This window comes from Chiloscyllium plagiosum, unplaced genomic scaffold (genome assembly GCF_037043375.1).
Source record: "Chiloscyllium plagiosum isolate Xiang-an unplaced genomic scaffold, Cpla_swu_hap1 HiC_scaffold_18, whole genome shotgun sequence".
Lineage (NCBI taxonomy): Eukaryota > Metazoa > Chordata > Chondrichthyes > Orectolobiformes > Hemiscylliidae > Chiloscyllium > Chiloscyllium plagiosum.
Window position 1 is genome coordinate 65,229,379 of NW_028270156.1, and position 22,233 is coordinate 65,251,611.

At 38.9% G+C, this 22,233-nt stretch overlaps 1 protein-coding gene across 7 annotated transcripts in view; it reads right to left on the reverse strand.

Annotated features, from left to right (window-relative positions):
* atg13 (ATG13 autophagy related 13 homolog (S. cerevisiae)) overlaps positions 1–22,233 on the reverse strand; it is a 79,775-nt gene that overhangs the window by 17,094 nt on the left and 40,448 nt on the right. For 4 of the 7 annotated variants that reach the window (XM_087996745.1, XM_087996746.1, XM_087996747.1 and 1 more), the window contains exons 9-11: positions 19,157–19,250; positions 15,307–15,405; positions 8,700–8,816 (exon numbers count right to left, since the gene is read on the reverse strand). In XM_087996745.1, the coding sequence (XP_087852871.1) occupies positions 8,700–8,816; positions 15,307–15,405; positions 19,157–19,250 (310 nt within the window). The remainder of the gene's footprint in view (positions 1–8,699; positions 8,817–15,306; positions 15,406–19,156; positions 19,251–22,233) is intronic. The other 3 variants (XM_043706216.2, XM_043706215.2, XM_087996749.1) reach the window with 2 other exon arrangements.

The following is a 22,233-nucleotide window of genomic DNA, read 5'->3' on the forward strand; positions in this document are numbered from 1 at the left end:
ATTGTATGCAACTTGAGAAATTTTGGATCTGAGTTGAGGAACTGGAATCAGAGCTGCAGAAATTCTGCCAAATCGGGGAAGAGGAAGGTTACTTGAATGCTTTGATCCAAGGGCAGTCAAAATCCTTCAGGCTAGTTAATTCAAAATTGGTCTGTCTTTAGGGACAGAAAGGTGTGACTGCAGGTAGGAGGATCCAGGAGTTCAATTTAGAAGTTTCAGACTCTGCAATTGTCTATTAGTCACAAAGTCCTTGTGAACTGTGCAGAAGAAAGTGGAGAAGCTGTGAACTGACCATCGCACCTTGGCACAGACAGCTGTTCAATTGGAGGAGGGAAATAGGAATGCAAGGGACAGTATAATTAGGAGCATAGATTCTGTTCTCTGCAGCCAAGAATGGGAGTCTCGAAGGCTCTGTGGCCTGCCCAGAGCCAGGGTTAATTAAGAACATAGAGTCTGGAGAAGATCTCTGGAGTGGGAAGGGAGGAATCCAGTTGTCATCATCTACATTGGTATCAACAACATTGATCGAACTAAAAGCTGTGCTGAACAGTTAGGAGTGAAACTGAAAAGCAAAACCTCCAAGGTAAAAATCTCTGGACACCACAGGCAAACTGGCATTGTGTAAATAAAGTCAGGGAGTTAAGTGCATGGCTCAAAGATTGCTGTGGGTGCAATGGGCTTTAGTTTGTGCGACACTGGTATGAGTTGTTCCAGTGGGCAAGCTTCACTTAGAAATGGAACATAGAATGTTTCAGCACAGTACAGGCCCTTTGGCCCTTGATGTTGCGCTGGCTTGTGAAAATAATCTGATGCCCATCTAACCTACACCGTTCCATTATTGTCCATATGTACATCCAATGCCCACTTAAATGGTCTTAACGTTGGCGAGTCTACTGCTGTTGCAAGCAGGCTGTTCCATGCCCCTACTCTGAGTGAAGAAACTACCCCTAATATCTGTCCTAAATCTATCAATCCTCAATTTAAAGCTATGTCCCCTCGTGTTAGCCATCACCATTTGAGGAAAAAGGCTCTCACTGTCTACCCTATCTAACCCTCTGAATATCTTCTACGTCTCAATTAAGTCACCTCTCAACCTTCTTCTCTCCAATGTAAACAGCTTCAGTTCCCTCAGCATTGCCTCATAAGACCTTCCTTCCATACCAAGCAACATCCTAGTAAATCTCCTCTGATCTCTTTCCAAAGCTTCCACATCCTTCCTATAATGCAGTGACAGTACTGCATGCAATGCTCCAGGTGTGGCCTTACCAGTGTCTTGTACAGCTGAAGCATGACCTTGTGGCCCTCAAACTCAATCCCTCAACCAATAAACGCCAAGACACCGTATGCCTTCTTAACAACTCTATCAACCTGGGTGGCAACTTTCAGGGATTTACGCACCAGGACACCAAGATCTCTTTGTTCATCTACACTGCCAAGAATTTTACCATTAGCCCAGTACTCTGAATTCCTGTTATTTCTTCCGAAGTGAATTACCTCACACTTTTCTGCATTAAACTCCGTTTGCCACTTCTCAGCCCAGCTTTGCATCTTATCTATGTCCGTCTGTAACCCACAACATCCTTCGGCACTATCCACAACTCTGCCTACCTTAGAGTCACCTGCAAATCTACTAACCCATCCTTCTATGCCCATATCCAGATCATTGATAAAAATGACAAACAGCACTGGCGCCAAAACATATCCATGCAGCACACCATTGGTAACTGAGCTCCACGATGTACATTTCCCATCAACCACCATCCTCCAACCCTCTGTCTTCGTTCAGCTATCAGGATAGAGTACAAACCGTAGAAAAACAGCAGGAAATAAAGTCAAAGGTGGAAACATTGGTTAAAAGGCAAAATTAAGGCTCTTGAATAAATTAATTTTCAGCACAAATACAGGTTAATGAAAATGAGCATATTGCCAATGCAGAAACATATTATAAGGTAATCAAAGCTAGGAACTGAACATTCAAGGATGTGACTTCAAAAAGAACAGGATGGAAAAGAATGGCAGGGTAGCACTGTTAGTATTGGATGGAATAAATACGATAGCAAGAAATGCTCTTGTGTTGGAAGATGTTGAAACTATACGTAGTATTTCTAGGTAATAGTAGCTTTATGGTAGGGCACAGAATGAATCATGAGATAATGAGGGTATGTAAAAATGGCAGTACATTAACCATGTGCGCCTTCAGTCTTCATGCAGATTGGGATAATTAGATTGCTCGGTATCGACACTGCCACTGCGCCACTAGAGGGCCCCCTGTTTACTCTTAATCATCGATTAGACACAGCTGCTACTAAATATGAGTGACAGGTCATCATAGAGTCAGAGAGATGCACAGCATGGAAACAGACCCTTCGATCCAAGTCGTCCATGCCCGACCAGATATCCTAAAGTAATCTAGTCCTACTTGCCAGCATTTGGCACATATCCCACTAAACCCTTCCTATACATATATCAATCCAGATGCCTTTTAAATGTTGTAATTGTACCAGCCTCCACCATTTCCTCTGGCAGCTCATTCCATACACCACTCTCTGAATGAAAATGTTGCCCCTTGGTCCATTTAAATTTTTCCCCTCTCACCCTAAACCTATGCCCTCTAGTTCTCATCATCTCCAAGAAATTGGCTTTTAATTGCAAGTGCACTGTGAACCACATTAATTATCAAATGAAAAATTCATACTAAGAATGTAAAAAAATTGGAGCAATAATTTGGCCCTTCAAATTTCCTGCACTATCATCTCCCCTCCTACACTATCGTGGCACAGTAGTAGTCTCAGAGTCACAAGGCCCAGATTCAAGTCCCACTTGCTCCAGAGGTTATAACATGGATGTAGGTTTGCTTGCTGAGCTGGAAGATTTGGTTTCAGACGTTTTGTCACCATATTAAGCAACATCATCAGGGAGCCTCCGGTGGTGTGGCCCGCATTTTATTTATATGTTTAGATTTCCTTGGGTTGGTGATGTCATTTCCTGTGGTGATGTCATTTCCTGTTCTTTTTCTCAGGGGGTGATAAATGGGATCCAAGTCAATGTGTTTGTTGATAGGAGTTTTGGTTAGAATGCCATGCTTCCAGAATTCTTGCTCGTGTCTCTGTTTGGCTTGTCCTAGGATGGATGTGTTGTCCCAGTTGAAGTGATGTCCTTCCTCATCTGTATGTAAAGATAGTAGTGAGAGTGGGTCATGTCTTTTTGTGGCTAGTTGATGTTCATGTCTTTTTGTGGCTAGTTTTCTGCCTGTTTGTCCAATGTAGTGCTTGTTACACTTCTTGCAAGGTATTTTGTAAATGACATTAGACACCAAACACCACCAGCTTCATCAGCAATGACAATATTGTCAAGCTAGTGGTCCTATGCCTTACCACCCACTTCATCTTCAACAACAAAACCTACATACAAACCAATGGAACACCCATGGAATCTCCAATATCAGGATTCTTAGCAGAGGCAGTAATGCAGAGACTCAATCAAATAGCTCTGCCAACTACCCAACCTAAACTTTGGGTCCGCTACGTGGATGACACCTTTCTCATCACTGAACGAAACAAATTAGAAGAAACTTTCAACACCGTTAATAATACCCTTACTGCATAAAATTCATGAAATAGGAGGAAAACAACAACAAACTGCCATTCCTCGATGTCACAGTTGAGCAAACGACCAATGGGGAACTTCAAACCAGCGTCTACAGGAAAACAACACACACAGACCAAATACTGAACTACAGAAGCAATCATCTCAACATCTACAAACGAAGCTGCAATAGAACATTATTTCAATGAGCTACCACACACTGGAATACAGAGGAACTACGAAGAGCAGAGGAAATCACCTATACAGTATATTCAAAACGAACGGGTACCTAATGAACACAGTCCGCCGATTTCTCAGCAACAAACTCAAACAAGCAGACAAAATACTTCTAGAAACCCTAGCCACTCTCCCTTACATCAAAGGCATCTCAGAAATGACTGCCAGACTTGGCATCATGGTAGCCCATAAACCCATCAATACACTAAAATAGCAGCTAATGAACTTGAAGGACCCTATACAGACAACAAGCAAAACTAATGTCATTTACAAAATACGTTGCAAGAACTGTAACAAACACTACATTGGACAAACAGGCAGAAAACTAGCCACCAGGATACATGAACATCAACTAGCCACAAAAAGGCATGACCCACTCTCACTAGTATCTTGACATATATATGAGGAAGGACACCACTTTGACTGGGACAACACGTCCATTCTAGGACAGGCCAAACACAGACACATGCAAGAATTCCTAGAAGCATGGTATTCCAACCGGAACTCTATCAACAAACATATTGACTTGGATCCCATTTACCGCCTCCTGAGAAAAAGAACAGGTAATGATATCACCATAGGAAATGACATCACCAACCCAAAGAAACCTAAGCACATAAGTAAAATGCAGACCATACCACCAGTGCTTCACCGGAGGCTCACTGATGATATTACCTAGTATGGTGACAAAACATCTGAAACCAAACCTTCTAGCTCAGCAAGCAAACCTACATCCAGAACCTCAACCTGAGCTATAAATCTTCTCAAAACGTGCTAGCTCATAACATCTCTGAACAGGTTGAATAAAAATACCTGTACTGTCTCCTTATATCCTGAGTCCATTTGTATCCAAACATGTATTAATCGCTGTCTTGAGTATGGTTGAAGAATAAGAGTTCACATTCCTCTGAGGTAGAGAATTCCTTTGAGCAGAGAAATTCTCCTCAGAATCTATTCTAAATGCATATCCCTTTATTCCGAAACTGTAATCCCTCTAGGGCAAGTATGCCCTTCCAACAGTAAGTAGACAAAAAAGACACTAAAAATCACTGAGACCTACATAACCACAGTAAATTTCAATTACTTGTGCACTCCAATTCCTTTGCAGTAATGGCAAACAGACTACTTGCATTTCTAATTGCTTGCTGTACCTGCATGCTACTTTCTATGATGTCCACAAGGACACCTGAATATCGGACTTCTGAATATCAATATCAAATCACTTCCGAGTATCAATATATAAGAACTTCTGAATATCAACATCTCCCAGTCTCTCACCATTTAAATAATATTCTACTTTTTTTATTTTTGTTACCAAAGTGGATAACTTCACACTTCCTCAGTTTGGCTTTCATTTATTACACTCCTGACCACTAACAATCTGCCTACGTCACTTTGTATTTCTTTGAATCCTTAGCATAACCTTTCCACTGTAACCTTGTACTGACAATAAACCTGAATATGTAAACACCTCGTGCCTTCATCCAAGTCACTGACAGATTTTCAAATGGCTAGGGCCTAAGTTTTGATCCTTGTGTTACTGTACTACATAAAGCCTGATAACCGAAATGAGGGCCATTATTGTCAATAAATCCTAAATGCATACAACTAAATTATTTGGAGTCTGAATTATATGCAATAATCTCTTACACAACTTACTAAAACTTTTTCTAAAAATCTAAATACTGGTTATCCCTTCCACTGCGATGACTACCGTAAAGACCTTGAAATGGTTTTGCTATCAATGATCTTTCTCTTAAGTCTATTGTGACTCTGCAATTAATAATTTCTAAAGACAATACTTCTGCATTCCTGATGACAGATTCTAGCAGCTTTGTACTACTGATGAGAGCTGAAAAATGTGTTGCTGAAAAAGCGCAGCAGGTCAGGTAGCATCCAAGGAGCAGGAGAATTCCTGAAGAAGGGCTCATGCCCGAAACGTCGATTCTCCTGCTCCTTGGATGCTGCCTGACCTGCTGTGCTTTTCCAGCAACACATTTTTCAGCTCTGATCTCCAGCATCTGCAGTCCTCGCTTTCTCCTACTACTGATGAGAGACTAACTGGTTTGTTGTTGTCTGTTTTCTTTCCACCTTTTCTTTAATTGGTAGGCTTTACATTTGCTGACTTTCAATTCATGGGAACTTTTCTAAAATCTAGGACACATTTTAAGATTAAAATTAATTCTTCCACCATTTCCATAAAAACCTCTTTGAAAATCTCAGAACATAGCACAGCAAGTCTCAAATTTATCAGCTGTTCCTTCTATTAAATGTTGAAGCAATATTTCATTACTGATACTAGTTTCTTCAAGGTTCTCATTCTCAATGGAATCTTGGTTCCCACTATTTTTGGATGTAATTAGTCTTTTCATCTGTGAAGGTAGATACAAAGTGCATGTCCTGTTGGCAAGGAATTTGCGTTTACTTTAGATAATCACTTCCTTTTTTGCATACCTGTAGAAGCTTTTGCAATCTGTTAATGGGACAGAGAAGGCAGGGGTTCATTTACCCATTGGGAAACATATTAAGGTATGCTTTGGGATTTTAACAGTACACAGCACTATACCTTAAAGGTACAGTGGAGCTGTAAAGTTGTCAAAGTAGAAACCTGCCAAGCATGAAGTGCCAGGAGACACCAAATCTGTTAAGATCTGTCAAAGTGTTTTTTTCCTAGTGAGCAAGAGCACTTTATTAAGATAATGCAATATAGAACTTTAACTTCATTATTTTGCAGTCTACTTGTGTACTAGGTAAGGTGGCATCACAGGTGAAGGGGAAAGGGTGGAACAATAAGTTGGTATGACTGACATTAAGTTAACACCAGGGTTTTGAGGGTCACAGTGGAATGGGTGGAAATGCCATCCCCATGAGGAAGGAGAGAGGGCTGTGACTCACACAAGGTAAACTCAAATTCACTGCTGAGTTTGTTACAAAGATGCTTTACTTATGATATGGATATGCTGGTTTTGGACTGGGGTGCACAAAGTTAAAAATCACTCAACACCTGGTGTTGTATGCTTTATTTAATATTGCTTGGAGGATTTAACTTTTGAAGGATCGTGAAAAGTTAGTCCAAGTTTTGTAGACATACCTGCAGTGGTTTCTTTAAAATAAGCTCTCAAAAGTTCATTGTGGACATTGGAAAAATGTTTTAAAAAAGAGATCTTAGAAATCACATGCCTGGTGATAACTGTTTGCCGTTGACTTTCTGGAGGTTGATTTGAAAAGTCACTAGCTGGAGAGGTGCTTGTTTTATCTAGTTCAGTTGAAGGAAAGTTTGCAAAGAACTGGTGCAAATGGAGGAAAGCCTGCTTTCCTGGGAACCAATTGATTTGTAGGAAAGCCTGCTATGGACTGGTTGCGCAGCTCATCTCTCCCACTTCTGAAGAATTCTCAAATCCAGTTCAAGGTGGAACGTATTTGTTCTTTTGAAAGCACATCTCAATATTGTATTTCCTGAGCAAGCTATGTCCACCCGACTTCAGGCATAATTGTGTATGACTAATGACCTGACCACATGTGCTAGAACATCAGAGCAACAGACTCCAGAACATCCTCTGCTTTAACCTATTGCCTTCAAGAATAACCTATTGGCCAAGGTGATTTTTTTCAGAAACCTGTCCCTCAAGAAAAATCTGTTTACCCCTCTTTTCCTGAAAGTGTGTGTGTTTGCCTGTGTGTTTTGCGAGTATTAGTAGGGATAAGCATTTCTACTATGTATGTGAACAATTATTGCATCTTTACTGAACACGTTTTGTATTGATAATAAATCAAGTTGTGCTTTATTAATAAAGCTAGTTGATAGATCCTTTTGGTTAAAACCTGATACTTATAAAAGGTATTTAACTGGTCATCCTGGTAGCTGGAAAAAAGATTTTTTTAAATGTTGGGATCTGTGCAGTAGAGAGACTTGAATGATAGGGCACTTACCCAGTCTCAGTCATAAAAAGTTCAAACAGACCCTGTTTTGCTGAAAGGTGAGCTAACTATGAAGCTATTTAAATCCCCAACATTTTAAAGAGTTTAAAAAAAACAGGCTGCCTGTGTCAGCAAGAGTTGAAAAATAATACTTTAGTAGATACAATTGCTGTTCGTTGATATTTCTCAAGGCTATCATTATGTCATTATTACTGCTCGGCTGCTTTCTGTATGCTATATATCCCAGCAATTGTTCACTGCTATTTTTTGCACTTTTATCGAACTTGTAGGAAAATATTAAACACATTTAAAGAAATAACAATATAGTGCAGTATAGAAGTGACATTATGGAAGTACCGTAATTTCACAAAAATAATGTTCAAGGGTGTCAATGTATAAAATAAAAACACTTTGCATAAATTGAGATAAGATACTGTTTTACTGAGGCTTTGTTAAGTTTTTCAATTGCCAACTAAGCACAACACAGCAGGCAATTCAGCCCATGTGTCAGCTCTTTTAAAGAGCTTTCAAATAAGTTCTACTCATTATTTCCCCATCAGCAAAAAAAAGTTCCATTTCAAGTAGACATTGAAGTTACTTTGAATTTGCTTCTATGATGCTTTCAGATGGTACATTCTCCCCTGGCTCTTATTCTAATGATTTTAACAGGTCTTAGAATAGTAAACGGCTCACCTAATTTCTATATAAGTCTGAGCATTTGGACTTAAGTCATCCCACTGAAGCAAATAGCAACACTGATATAACACAAAGATGTAATGTTTTGTTTACTTCTGTTAAATGGTCAGAAATGAGAAACATTGGTCAAGGTTTTACTCAATTATGATTTTTCTCACTTTTGTGAAATTACAGTGCATTTTTTAAAATATAGCAAACTGTATTACTTAAAATGAGTCTCTGAATCAAGCAATGGTGAGTTTAATCAAGCAACTTTGATTTACCTGATGTGGATGAGCAGTATTTACACCAGCAGTTAAGGCTGCTGGGCAACAGGCTAGATCAGCTGAACCACCACCAAGAGTAGCAAAAGGCTGATAGAAAAGACGTGAGCTGTAGAGCTAGGAGAAGGAAGAAGGGCATAGAAAATAGATACAAAAACTAAATAGTAATCAGTCTGGTGCACAAAGCTGAAAGAAGAGGGAAACAAAGGAATGGCATCATCAAAAAGCAATATCTATAATAAAAGGTACAATAATACACAAAATCATCAAGCTTGTACTTTCTGCTGTTAGCTTAGTTGCTGTTTTAAAACATCATTATTTATCATGATTATCCGTGTATTTTACCAAAAAAAAATTAATGTAACCAATGGTGGTGCTCGGCAGATGGTTTTTAATGCCCTTGGTGACATTTAATCATGCTACCTATTCTGGCTTTACAACTACTTTCCCTGCTAACAGGCTATTCTCTCATCTTGCTTCAGTTGGTAGAGACTAACTTCATCAACAAAACAACTTATCATAACAGACTGAGACACCAGGAGGCTCAAAAACTCCCAATGAAAAATGAGAGGCAATTTTCTCTTCCTTCCATGAAAGCATGAGACATATGTTCACTTGAAACTATTTCTAGCCAAGAAGACACTCTGCCAGAAACCTGGTCTTTACTGAATTCCTATCAGCAAGTTTCTACAATGTAGTTATAAGATTGAGAACAACTGAGTGACAATATGTTTAACTGCTGAATCAGACATCTGGTGCATTAAGAAGATTTCTCCATGAAGAAACTGTGACTTGGGTTCTTGAAGATTTTTAGTAACATTCCTCCATTAAAAAAGCAAGCTCCACTGCAAGATCTTGGCCAGAAAAAGGTAGATAACTCTACCTTCACATGAAAATCATCTCAGTCAGTGAGGACAGGCAAAATTGTTTCACCAACTAGACTGTATTTCTTCGTTACAGGTGCTCAGCTACAATTTTGTTTGAAACCAGAGTTGTCCAATCTCCACCGTGTTAATTGAATCATAAGGGAACGCTTCAGACCTACAACTTATCGACCACTAGCTTAAGAAACATTTGAACAAGTGACCTGTTTTGTTTTACCCTACTATTCCAAGTGAATGTTACATCTTCAGAAACTATGTTTCTTGAGTGAGCTTCTATGTGTTTGGAAGGTAGATGTTGTATTTACCTTTCAGGTGCTGCGAAGCCAAAATAAATTACACAAAAGACTGTTTGTATATGCTCTTTAAAGTCACAGTATTCAAAAATATTAAAATATTTATTCTCCAAAATATATCTTACTGCAATCAGGTTTAGGCGAGAAAAGGAAGAAAGTTATTGCGTACGTTTCCCTACCAAACAACAATCATTTGCTTCTGAATGATAATTTTGCATAATAAGGCAGTGAAATAGTATAAAAATAAGGTAGTCCTAAATTCAAAGAAACATCAAATCTTAAAGTTTTGCCAAAACTGCAAATCTTCTGCAAAAAACTCTAACTTTTAGGGGCTTTGGTTTTTTTGGAGTGGTGGGGTTGGAATACCAAAGGAGAGAAAATAAAACGAGCAAAACAGAAGAAAGAAAAAATCGTTGGAGATAATTTCTTTTCCAGATATCCCACAGGGATATTCTGATATTTTCTGAACAAAAGAAACAGGAGTTGGCCATATTATTTCTCAAGCCTACTCCATCAATATGGTCACAGCTGATCCAATGGTTGATTTTGGTGTCAATTCCACTTTCTCGCACATTTCTTATGTTTCTCCTTTTTCTGAGGTAACAGAAATCTGCCTACCTCAGCCTTCTATATACTCACTGATGGAGCATCTACAATATTCTGGAGAAGAGAATTCCCAAGATATACAACCCCTAAGACATAACTCTAAGTGAATAAATTGCTTCCTTATCCAAGTTCTAATGATCAACACCTCATCTTGAGAGTATGTCCTGCTGTTCTAGATTCTCCAATCCATCAGGGGAAACAACTGTTCAAATGCCTACACTCTTATTAAGTTCCTTCAGAACCTTTTTTTGTTTGATGGCGATCTTCTCTCTTTCCTCTAAACTCCACAGGATATAGGCCCAATTTATTCCTTCTCACTCCAAGAACCAATCTAGTGAAGCTTTGCTCGAGTGCCTACTGATATATTCTCGCATAACGTATGAAAATAAAAAACTGTACACAGTACTCCAATTATGGTCTCACCAAAGCCTTATACAATTGTAGCAAGAATTCTTTATTGTTCTCCAATCCCCTAATAATAAAGGCCAACATGCTACTTGCCCTCATAATTCTTTGCTATCTGCCTGCTAACTTTCTGCATTCCTTGTAAGAGTACAGTATTCCCCCGTACCAGTGGGGAATGCGTTCTAGGACCTACTGCAGAAGCCCAAAACTGCGGGTAGAAGCAACTCATTTAATCAAATGGGAAACATACCTTCCTCTACCACTTCCTCTGGCAGCTCATTCTATGCATGCACCATCCTCTATGTGAATAAGTTGCTCTTAGGTTCCTTTTAGAACTTTCCCCTTTCACCCTAAACCTATGCCCTCTAGTTCTGGACTCCCCTGCTCCGGGGAAAAGGCCTGGTCTATTTACCCTTTCCATGCCCCCATGATTTTATAAACCTCTATAAGATCACCCCTCAGCTTCTGATGCTCCAGGGAAAACATTCCCAGCTTATTCAGTCCCTCCCTACAGCTCAAATCCTCCAACCCTGGCAACATCCTTGTAAATCTTTTCTGAACCTTTCAAGTTTCACAACATCCTTATGATAGGAAGGAGACTAGAACTGCATGCAACATTCCAAAAGTGGCCAAACCAATGTCTGTATAGCTGCAACATGACCTCCTATATTTAATGCTCTGACCAATAAAGGAAAGCATACCAAACTTCACTATCCTATCTACCTGCGACTCTACTTTCAAGGAACTATGAACCTGCACTCCAAGGTCTCTTTGTTCAGCAACATTCCCCAGGACCTTACCATTAAGTAAGTCCTACTCTGATTTGCTTTTCCAAAATGTAGCACTTCACATTTTTCTAAATTAAACTCCATCTGCCACTTCTTAGCCCATTGATCCAACTGATCAAAATCCTGTTGTATTCTGAGGTAACCTTCTTCTCTGTTCACTACACCTCCAATTTTGGTGTCATCTGCAAAGTTACTAACTATACCTCCTGTGTTCATATACAAATCTTTTACATAAATGGTGATAACCAGTGGACCCAGCACCGATCCTTGTGGAACACCACTGATCACAGGCCTTCAATCTAAAAAGCAACCCTCCACCACCACCCTCTGTCTTCTACTTTCAATCCAGTTCTGTATTCAAATGGCTAGTTCTCCCTGTATTCCATGAGATATAACCTTGCTCACCAGTCTCCCACGAGGAACCTTGTCGAATGCCTTCCTGAAGACCATATAGATCATATCTACCGCTCTGCCCTCATCAATCCTCTTTGTTACATTTTCAAAAAACCCAATCATGAGACATGATTTCCCATACACAAAGCCATGCTGACTATCCCTAATCACTCCTTGCCTTTCCAAATACATATACAACCTGTCCCTTAGGATTCCTTCAACAACTTGCCCATCACTGATGTCAGGCTCACTGGTCTATAGTTCCCTGGCTTTTCCTTACCACCTTTCTTAAATGTGGTACAATGTTAGCCAACCTCCAATCTTGTTGCACCTCACCTGTGATTACCGATGATACAATTATCTCAGCAAGGGGTCAAGCAATCACTTCCCTAGCTTCCCAAAGATTTCTAGGGTACACCTGATCAGGTCCTGGGGATTTATCCATTTTCATGCGTTTCAAGATATTTTAAAGATCTGACGTACGAAAATTTCTTGTACATAAGAATGGCTGCTTTGCACGGTCCTGCACTGCGCTCCAATTTACAAACAATTCAACTTGCGAATGAACTCCAGAACAGAACCAGTTTCCAATGCAGATACTGCCTGTACTTACTTCTAATCCCAGTCAGGTCTCCTCTCAATTGTTTAAGAATGTTTAAATCTCTGGTTTTTCTAAGATAAAATCCATCCTTTGTTGTCTTGAACCAAAAACAAGCTGACAGTGTTCAATATTTATATTCCCTTTCATAAAATAGTACAAATCAAACAAATAAACAAAAAAATCAACATAAATAACCAACCCCAAATGTCACTATTTGGAAATCCAAATTTCCAAGTTTGTAATTTTTTTTACATTTGTACGTGCATTTCTTTTATCACAACATAAAAATTCATGTTTCTTTATGGGGTCGGATTCTACAAACAGAGATAATTTGGATCCGTGGGCTTTGAAACTCACTCCACTGTTGGGGGCATATTGCAGTCGATGTATCTGTTCTTGCCCGACCTACAAATGCACATTTCCCACTAAGGTTGCTGGATGGTAATCTGAAGCAAGCAGTTTGGCTGACTCATGTCCTTTTCATCCAGGGATACGGATGTACAGAGGAACCTCTATTATCCGGCTTTTGATAACTGAATTTCAGATAATCTGAACAAGATCACAAGGTACCGACGCTCAGCTAACTATGTTCTCCGGCATTCGATTAACCGAACAAAATACTCCCCCACGTATTCTTCGGATAATCGAGGTTCCTCTGTAATTGCAGCCCTCCACTGGCATTGGCTAACTGAGTTCAGTCAGAAACTGAAACCAAATTCAATATTCACTACACAGAACACTGATCTAAAAAGCACTAGTAGGCAAGATGCAGTCTTCGCCTCTCAGTTTAAGGATGGTAAATTCAAATAATATAATTCAAACTTTCAGCTTTAAATGCCCACTTACGTCAGCAAATGACACCACAGATTTAGCAAATACAACTACCCTTTTGTTTCTCTTGACTCATCTGCAGTCTTTGACATTTCTCTTGACTCCTTTCTACCATCATCCAGCTATTTCGCACTTTTTGCAATTTCCATCTGTTTAACAGTAGCCAGAGAATCTACTGGAGTCTCTTTCCAATTCAGTATAGTTACCTCTGGTGTCTTCGCAAGAATCCATTGCCACTCTCCTATTTCACACCATCCAAAAGCAAGTTAATTTCCACCCTCAGGACAACCTTACACTTCTCAATTGGCCACTGTTCTAAATGGTGAGATTATTTGGTTTCAGAATTCAGTACTTAAGTGGAGAAAATTTTCATCTGCTGGATATTGAACAGGAATCTGACAATATAGCAACAATGCTTCACTCCCCAGCTACAAACTCTACCCCTCTTCCTGGCAATAGTCTGATGCTAAAGCAAATATAAAATCAATCATATCCACAACATCACTAAGACTGCCCAGCTCCATTTCCATTACATCACCAGATTCCGCTCCTGATGCAGTTCATTACCTTCTAAACCATCAACCATGTCTTGGCTACTTCTAGACTCAACCATTCCAATGCTTGCCTGGCCACCTGCATTTCCTGAACAATAAATTTTCAATTGTATTTTTGAATCCTTCCACGACCTCAGCCCCACCTTATTTCTGAAATCTCTTTTCTCCCACAAACTGCAGAAACAGCTCTCCTTTAAATCTGGCCTCAAGAGCACTTCCAGTTTTAGTTGCTTATACTGGTAGCTGTCTTTAGCAACGTTGGATATTCACTCTGGAATTCTCTTGCTGACTTGCTATCACACTCTACCTTATTCTTCTTCTTAAAATCTACTACTTTGACCTAGATTTTGATTACTTTCTTTCTCTAATATATCATTACATATGGCCTAGTATCAGATTTTGTTTTGTAAGCACCCCCGCCAAAATAAAGAGCCTCGGGTCATTACATTATGTTAATGGCGCTAAATGTGTACAAACTATTATTATTGTACTGATATTTCCATAGGTTAGCTCCAATTATTACGTAAATATTTTTTTAAAAAATCAAACAGCAAAAGTCTTTGAGTTGTCAGGATAGATAGATTACAAATTTTATCATAAAATGTGGCTCATGAATTACACCAACAGATTAATTTTCAAGGTTCCAATGCTGGGGAGCTAAGGGAATTTGCTTCTTAGTCTAACTAAACAATAGTCAGAAACATATGAAGAGAGCAAGAAAGTCTAAGGAGCACTTTTAGTTTCAAGTATCAGCAATTTTAGTTGGGTAAGAATCTTGCTCAGATGTTACCAATGGGAGCTCATCTTGGACATTACACAGAAGGGAGCAGATTATATTTATCTGGTTGACCTCAGGGATCCCAGGCTTTTGCCCAGGATTAAAGTCAATCCAAAGAGGTCAGTAAACTGTGCAATTGGCTGACATCATTGTTTTCTGCAGAAAGCTGGCTTCTTCTAGCTTTCAGGCAGTCAAAGTCATGGCTCTTGTTCCAATTAATTGAGACACTACAGGAAAACTTGCAGTTAATGATATGAAATAATCCACAACTATAAAGGATGAATAAAACTGGGGGAAGTCATCCTGCAGTTCAAATGAGGCCTTTTCACACCAAAAGTACCACCAGGTTTCTGTTTCCTTAACTTCCGGAAAAGGGACCAAGAAATAATTCAAGATTGGCTGCCTGAACTTTCTTGCTTGGCTTCAAAACAAAATGTGGCTGGATACTTGCAAATTGTTTCGGTTTTAACTCACTTGATGCGTAAAGGTCAAGCCTAGCAGGGGGACCTTCAGAGTGTCCATCACCACTGGCCTGGGAGTCTGAAAATGTGTTTTACTAACAGTAAACACACACTACACACAGACACACAAAAGAGAAAGAGAAAAAGAAGAAAAGGAAAACAGAACTTAGAGAGAAGAAAATAAGAGTATTGTGCATCGAAATCTCAACTTTGTAACGTAGACTAACAATATTTAAGAAAAGACATTAAAATACATATTTCTGAAAGATGAACCATCATGGTGTCTATCTAAACTGACAAAGGACCTGGTGTTAAAGCAAAGAGTCAAATTGAGTACTTGTGCAATCTCATTTTTTACAAATTATATTGATGATCAATTTGAGCCTCCTGCTAGCTGTTTCTGGAGTTTTTCCAGATACACATACCAAGAGATTGCAGACTTTAAAAGGCCAAATGTTGATCAATTCCTCCACAGTTTTCTGCTTGAGTGTCATAATTCAGAGGTCTATAATTCCACAGGTATCCATCACTAAAGACTCACAGTTCTGATGGATACCCAAACAGGGAGATTTGCCCAGTCTGCACCCAGGGTCACTGGATAATGATAGGCAGCAGGAGCTTTGACCAGTTTCTTCTTGCCTTGTCTACCAAAGGTGATGTCAACTAAGCTAAAATCAATTATCAATTTGCAGCAGAGACGAGGGCATTCTGATTACATTGATGAATGACACGTGGTTCTCAAATTTAACAACCCCCATCAACTACAAAAAGGCACGAGAAAGGAAAAGTGCCTAGGGTGCGGTTGTTTAAATTTTAGGATCAGGAATCTGGACACCATTTCTGTATTATTATATTTTGAAGTTCAGGAATAAAATTATGGATGAGGTTCGCACAAAAGGCAGGTGGGAGACCTAACTAAAGGTAAAAGTAAATCACTATAGTCCTACTTGACAATACAGCTGCTCTCTCAGAGAATGATGAGTGATGGTAGTTTAATCTGAGGGTCACCATACCTCAGGAGAGGGAGTAGGTTAAGAAAGAAAGCACTTCCTAATAACCTCAGCTGGTGCAGAAATTGAACCCATGCTGTTGGCAATACATTGCCTTGCAGACTAGTCTTCCAGCCAACTGAACTAATTGACCAATCCACCATTGTACAATGACATAAATCACAACTGGACTAAACTTTAGCACAAAGTAAGTGGGTTAGGGTCCTAAACTGTGGTTTCCCAGCAAATAAATCGATGTGGAAGCTGCTTGCTCTCTACACATTCCTTACTGGCCAAATGAAGCTAGAGTACTATCTTGAATCTTAAAAGGAGGACTTTGCAAGAGACTACTGTTTATAACCCTGATTTTCAGCCCCACCCATCCATCTATCGCAACTGGAAATAAAGCTCTGGTTGGCAATCTGCACCTCAACTACACCCTCGTCTATCTCACTGACCACCTTCCACCTTCTCACATTGCAGATGAGAGCTTCATTCCTAGTCTCAAAATGCCCTCTTTGCCAATCACTGTGAACCACTTCTCCTGCACTCTGTCAACTGGAGCTTTCTACCAACAGCCAGAAACTGTCCTCCAAACTCCTCAGCTGTGGCCCCTATCCACTGGCCAGACTGTCCATTTCCTTGGCTTTGCTGGTTACTTCAGCAGTTTTTGGCTCCCCCCGTATCCTGCACATCAAATCTAGATGTCTTTGGCAATCATCTCCCAAATTTTAGCTGAAATTCAGGCCACCTATAACCTTTCAGTGGTGATAATGCAGATATATTTGGAACTTTGGTGTAATGCATGGTTTACATTGCAAATAATATCACTTTTGAAGTGCCCTATTTATCCAGTTAAACTGCAGAGTAAACTTAGCAAACATGGAACAACTGGGTCCATACTGTTACTTAGAAGTCACATCTATAACATGTTCTCATTTGGCTAGAAATCTGCCCTAGTTGGGCAGAATTTGCTCATATGAAGAGTGTCAATACTGCACTGCTGGCTGCTGCAAACAGGCTGACTGCAATCTGTCTGCAACTTGAATCAAAATATTTGGTTGCAGCCATTTTTCATTTTTGTCTAGGATACTGCAAGTGACAACTGAAATCATCTCCAGGGTTGGGTTTTGATACTTCTAACAGTACTACTGAAATAACCTAGACCACAGTAAAGCATCATACAACACTGAAGAATTAATGTAAACATTAAAAGCAGCTTGAAAACATTCTTTACCAGTTATTTCACAGAGCCCAGATTATCATTTTGGCACACATTTTAGAAACATGAATCTAACCTTGTGTAATCACATTTAGTATATTTATAGAGTATGGGATTTATTTTTTAGAATCCAAAAGTTCAATATGTTTACCAAATTACAAAAACGGTATTGTGAAGTACATTAACCGAATTTTGCGATCTGGGTAGGTTTCGCTATAGCTATAAGCTACCTACTTACCTTGCTAGGACATCCAATGCAGGATCCATTCCAACAAATACAATCCAACAACACATGCAGGCAGCATCAGAATATATCTTCACAAATGCCATTCTCCTTTTTTTAATGGTAAAAGCTGTTGTTTTCTAGCAAGTTAAGCTTCTTTGACAGTTACAGAGAGAAGGCAAGTGTGTAAGGTATACGGTGAGAGGTGGCAGGTGAGTGAATGAGAGAGCAGAGTGGGTTGGGGGGGTGGAAAGGGTGTGTTCAGTTATAAGGAATTTGTGGGCATAAGAATAAAAGTTAATCAGTTGTTAGAGCAGATTCTAATTCCTCTAATCTTTGCTGAGTAACTATTCAAGAATACAAGTTGGAACCACCCAAAATCTCCAGAGATGGTGACATTTTCTTAAGGTTCCAGTCACTAGAAAATTGCCTATTGAATGTTTAAACTTCCCAAACAGCTAGTACAGTTAGTGTTTTAGGACTTCCAAATGGTATCAATGCAACCTTTTTAGAGGTTGGAAGGTGCAGCCCATTGTTTGCCTGCTTCAGTACTTCAATATTAAAACGTTTTAATCTCTCGTCCAATTTCCAATGTTCTCTTTTCAATTGTTACAATCAATGGCTCTAAATCTTTACTGGTGTCTTGATATGATTGTTATACTTAATATTTCACAAACTAAATATTTGGATTTGTACGAATTTAATTGAACTGTCTCCAGTTTTGTACTGGGGTTGGAAAATTTGTGTTGCAGCTTGTTCAACGGTATAAAGTATCAGGAGTAAGATGTGGGCTCAGGGACAATTATATTATTTATAGGACTGATGTACATTAACATATGCCCTGTTCAATTACACACACAAAATATAGTGCTGAAGGTTAGACCATATCACTGAGTAGTTCTGTTGTGTTCAGTGTATAATTCACAAATATGCTAATAATATTGGACACTGACAAAATCATTCAGAAGATATACATGTGCAGTGGCCTATGTTAAATTCAGCTTGACTTTAGAATAAGAATCCCAAAAGATCATTGTACTTGCATTTGACAAAAGTATTACAAAAATATTACAAAAGAAAACTTGGGTAAAGCTTCTATAGCAACTATTTTGGTCAAAAAAGATTTTGAATCGTATTTTTAATGATGCAGCGTATAATGTCATATCAGGCTTTTAACCAGAAATGTCTGTCCCTTCAAAAAAAATCACAGAGCATCGAACACTGTTCACATGCAGTCACAGGGCAGGCATGTGCTCAATTCTACATGTTACAGTAAGTAAAGACTTGAAATCAAATTATTACAACTAATTTTCATTGGATATATCTGTATCGTTTCCTTAGAAATACTGCATAAGACTAACATTATGACCTGCTAGAAAGATGCTAGGCTAACATTCATTAGCAGGATAGCATATTTTCTATTCCTTACCTGTGAGGGAGGAGAAGTAGAGAAAGAAGTGGTGCAGACTTCCTGGGAGTCATCAACAGAAGGAAAATTACCTCCATCGTCTTCACCAGTTGTTCTGCATTAAACATCAATGAACATATTGATTGCGCTTCATGCACTTTTTCATTCCATCATCAAAACTATACTTCAAGCTAAAATAAACTTTATTCAGATTTGCAGCTATAGTGTATGACAAATCTTCCAATTCAATTCTCACTTGAGAAAGGTTGTAATTAAAAAAGCAATATAAGGACTAAAAACCTCAAGTGCTCACAATGGGATTATTATATCTAGGATTCCAAACTCCTATGGTTGGTCTAGGCACATTCCCCATCATGAACATGTAAACTCTGCAACAAGTCTCTTCAGTTTTCCTATTTCAAATATAATCTTAATTTTAAAAATACTGCATTCTGCTTAGATAATATTCTATACAAAAATGTCTAAAACTAGTTTTCAGCCTCTGTTTTCTCATTGAATTGCCCAGTATAGACGTCTAAAGCTTTCAATTAGTTCAGTAAAACAGCTCAATCTTGCCAAGTGATGGCTTTTCATTTTGGTATTAATCATTTTCCTGGGAAATATGTTTAAAGGCTTAAACATTAAAAGGTATTGTTCAAATTAAATTTCAAATCTGAGCTTAACGAGTATACTGGAGCTCCTAGTTAAATTTGAAGTGGTAGTGATAGCAGCACTTCTTGTGGACAGACAGATACTGCAACCAGTTGCAGTACAACACAATAACACTTGTTTTGCTCATTGTTGGATTAAACAAATTTAAAAAAAATTATTAAAATTTTAGGAACAGACAAAAATAACATTACTGTCACTTGCCACCCTTACCTGTTGCACTCTACATGGCTGAATTTTCATGTCCTCTGAAGTGATTTAGATAGCCGTTCTCTTACAAAAAACAACCACCATGATGAATACAACCTATCACCACCTTGTCAGATGAGCCATGGATCGAGAATAAAAAGGATTTTCAATTTATAAACAGCTATACTTTACAAATTTAGAACAGAAGGTAACGGAGGAACAGGGATTCCGCAAAGCCATTCAATTAATGAGCTGAACTAAATGGGATTAAGCAATTGAAAGCTCTGTTCAAAAAATAGTTGTGGATTAACAAGCTAAAAATCTTTGAGGTGAAAGCATTAGTATTTACTGAATACCAGGTATTTGTTCCAAAATACTTAAAGGAGTGAGAAATCAATAAGGAAGATATTCTATATCTTGGAACTGGACAGCAACAATAACTTAATTTGAACCTTCTTTTGTATTTATTCACAGGATTTGGGCGTCACTGGCTAGGCCAGTATTTACTGCCCATCCTTGTTAGATTATGCCCAAATAATCAGAGCGTGAAGGCTCCTTTAACAAGAAACAGAAAGGATGTTTTTTTTCTGTACTCAATAATGGTTAAATAAAATCATTGTAATAGAAGAAACTTTGTACTCCTCCAAAGGTAATTATGAAGTGAATCAAGAGCTCTGCATCTGAATGACAGATTTTTGCAGCTCAGAATCTGTTGTATGTCTGCACTTTATGTCACAGAATCACAGCTACCCCATAGAAAACTGACATTTCTCATTGTGTAAACCATGGCAAAATCCATGCAACATCTCAAATGCAGTCTAGCCACTTGTTGGTGCACATCAAGTAATCCATACATGGCACAAAAAAAAAGGAAAGTGAGTCAACAAGCTGTAGACAGTGACAAGGTGCCTGAGCAGAAATCAGTAACAGTTCCCTTCCATTCCAATATCCAGACCTAGACACAGGCAATCAAACATATTTGAAAACACTGTCTATCATGTTTATCCCAATTTGCTCATGTAGCATACTATCATGAATTGCCCAGTCCATTTTATCCCCTAATGTACTATATTAGGTAAGTTTCCATATGCAACCTTCACAACAATTTCTTACCAAGGTGAATATAAATCTTACTGAAATTGAAAGTACCCCACTAATTGATTTGGAGATATCATTCTGATGGAGGCAAATGTTCTGCCTAGTACCACCAGTGATGGTTTAAAAAAACAAACAGAATTACGAATAGATTATACAGTCCCTCAGAGCTATTCCACCATTCAATACAATCATGGTAAATATTTGGCCTCAATTCTACATTCCTGTCTGCTCCACACCTCGTTACATTGTTTGTGACTCCAAAATGTTGTCCATTTCAACCTTAAACATATTCAACAATGGAGGATCGACAACCCTGCAGGACAGAGAATGCCAAAGATTCACAACTCTTCAAGTAAAGAAATGAACCCATCTAGTGAACCGAAATTGCTGCCATATTTTTCCTTTGCTTCCTGTTGATAGTAAAACACAAAATAACTCTTAATTGGATTAGATTAGATTAAATTACAGTGTGGAAACAGGCCTTTCGGCCCAACAAGTCCACACCAACCCGCCGAAGTGTAACCCACCCATACCCCTACATTTACTCCTTACCTAACACTACGGGCAATTTAGCATGGCCAATTCACCTGACCTGCACATCTTTGGACTGTGGGAGAAATCCGGAGCACCCGGAGGAAACCCACGCAGACACGGGGAGAACGTGCAAACTCCACACAGTCAGTCGCCTGAGGCGGGAATTGAACCCGGGTCTCTGGCGCTGTGAGGCAGCAGTGCTAACCACTGTGCCGCCCATAAATTCTTAATAGTAAGAATAATAGCAAAGGTTTACAGTTATGCTTTTTCATTTTTAATTCAAGGTTGATTCACCTTGATGATCCCAGATTTTCAAAATGATACACATACACAAAATGATAAATTCTAAAATTTGAGAGGCTTTAATTTCTTGGGATGTATATTGTCACTGGCAAGGTCAGAATTGGGTGTTCATTTCACATCATATCTGAGAAAGGCGATGTTGAGCTGCTTTCTTGAACTACTGCAATGTGCCTGGTGCAGTTACATCCAAAGTGCTGAGAGAAAGGAGCTCCAGGATTTTGACACAGTGATAGCAAAGTAATGGAGATCAAAATTTCAAGCTACTGAGAGACTTGGAGGGACCAGCACCTGTTGCCCTTGACCTT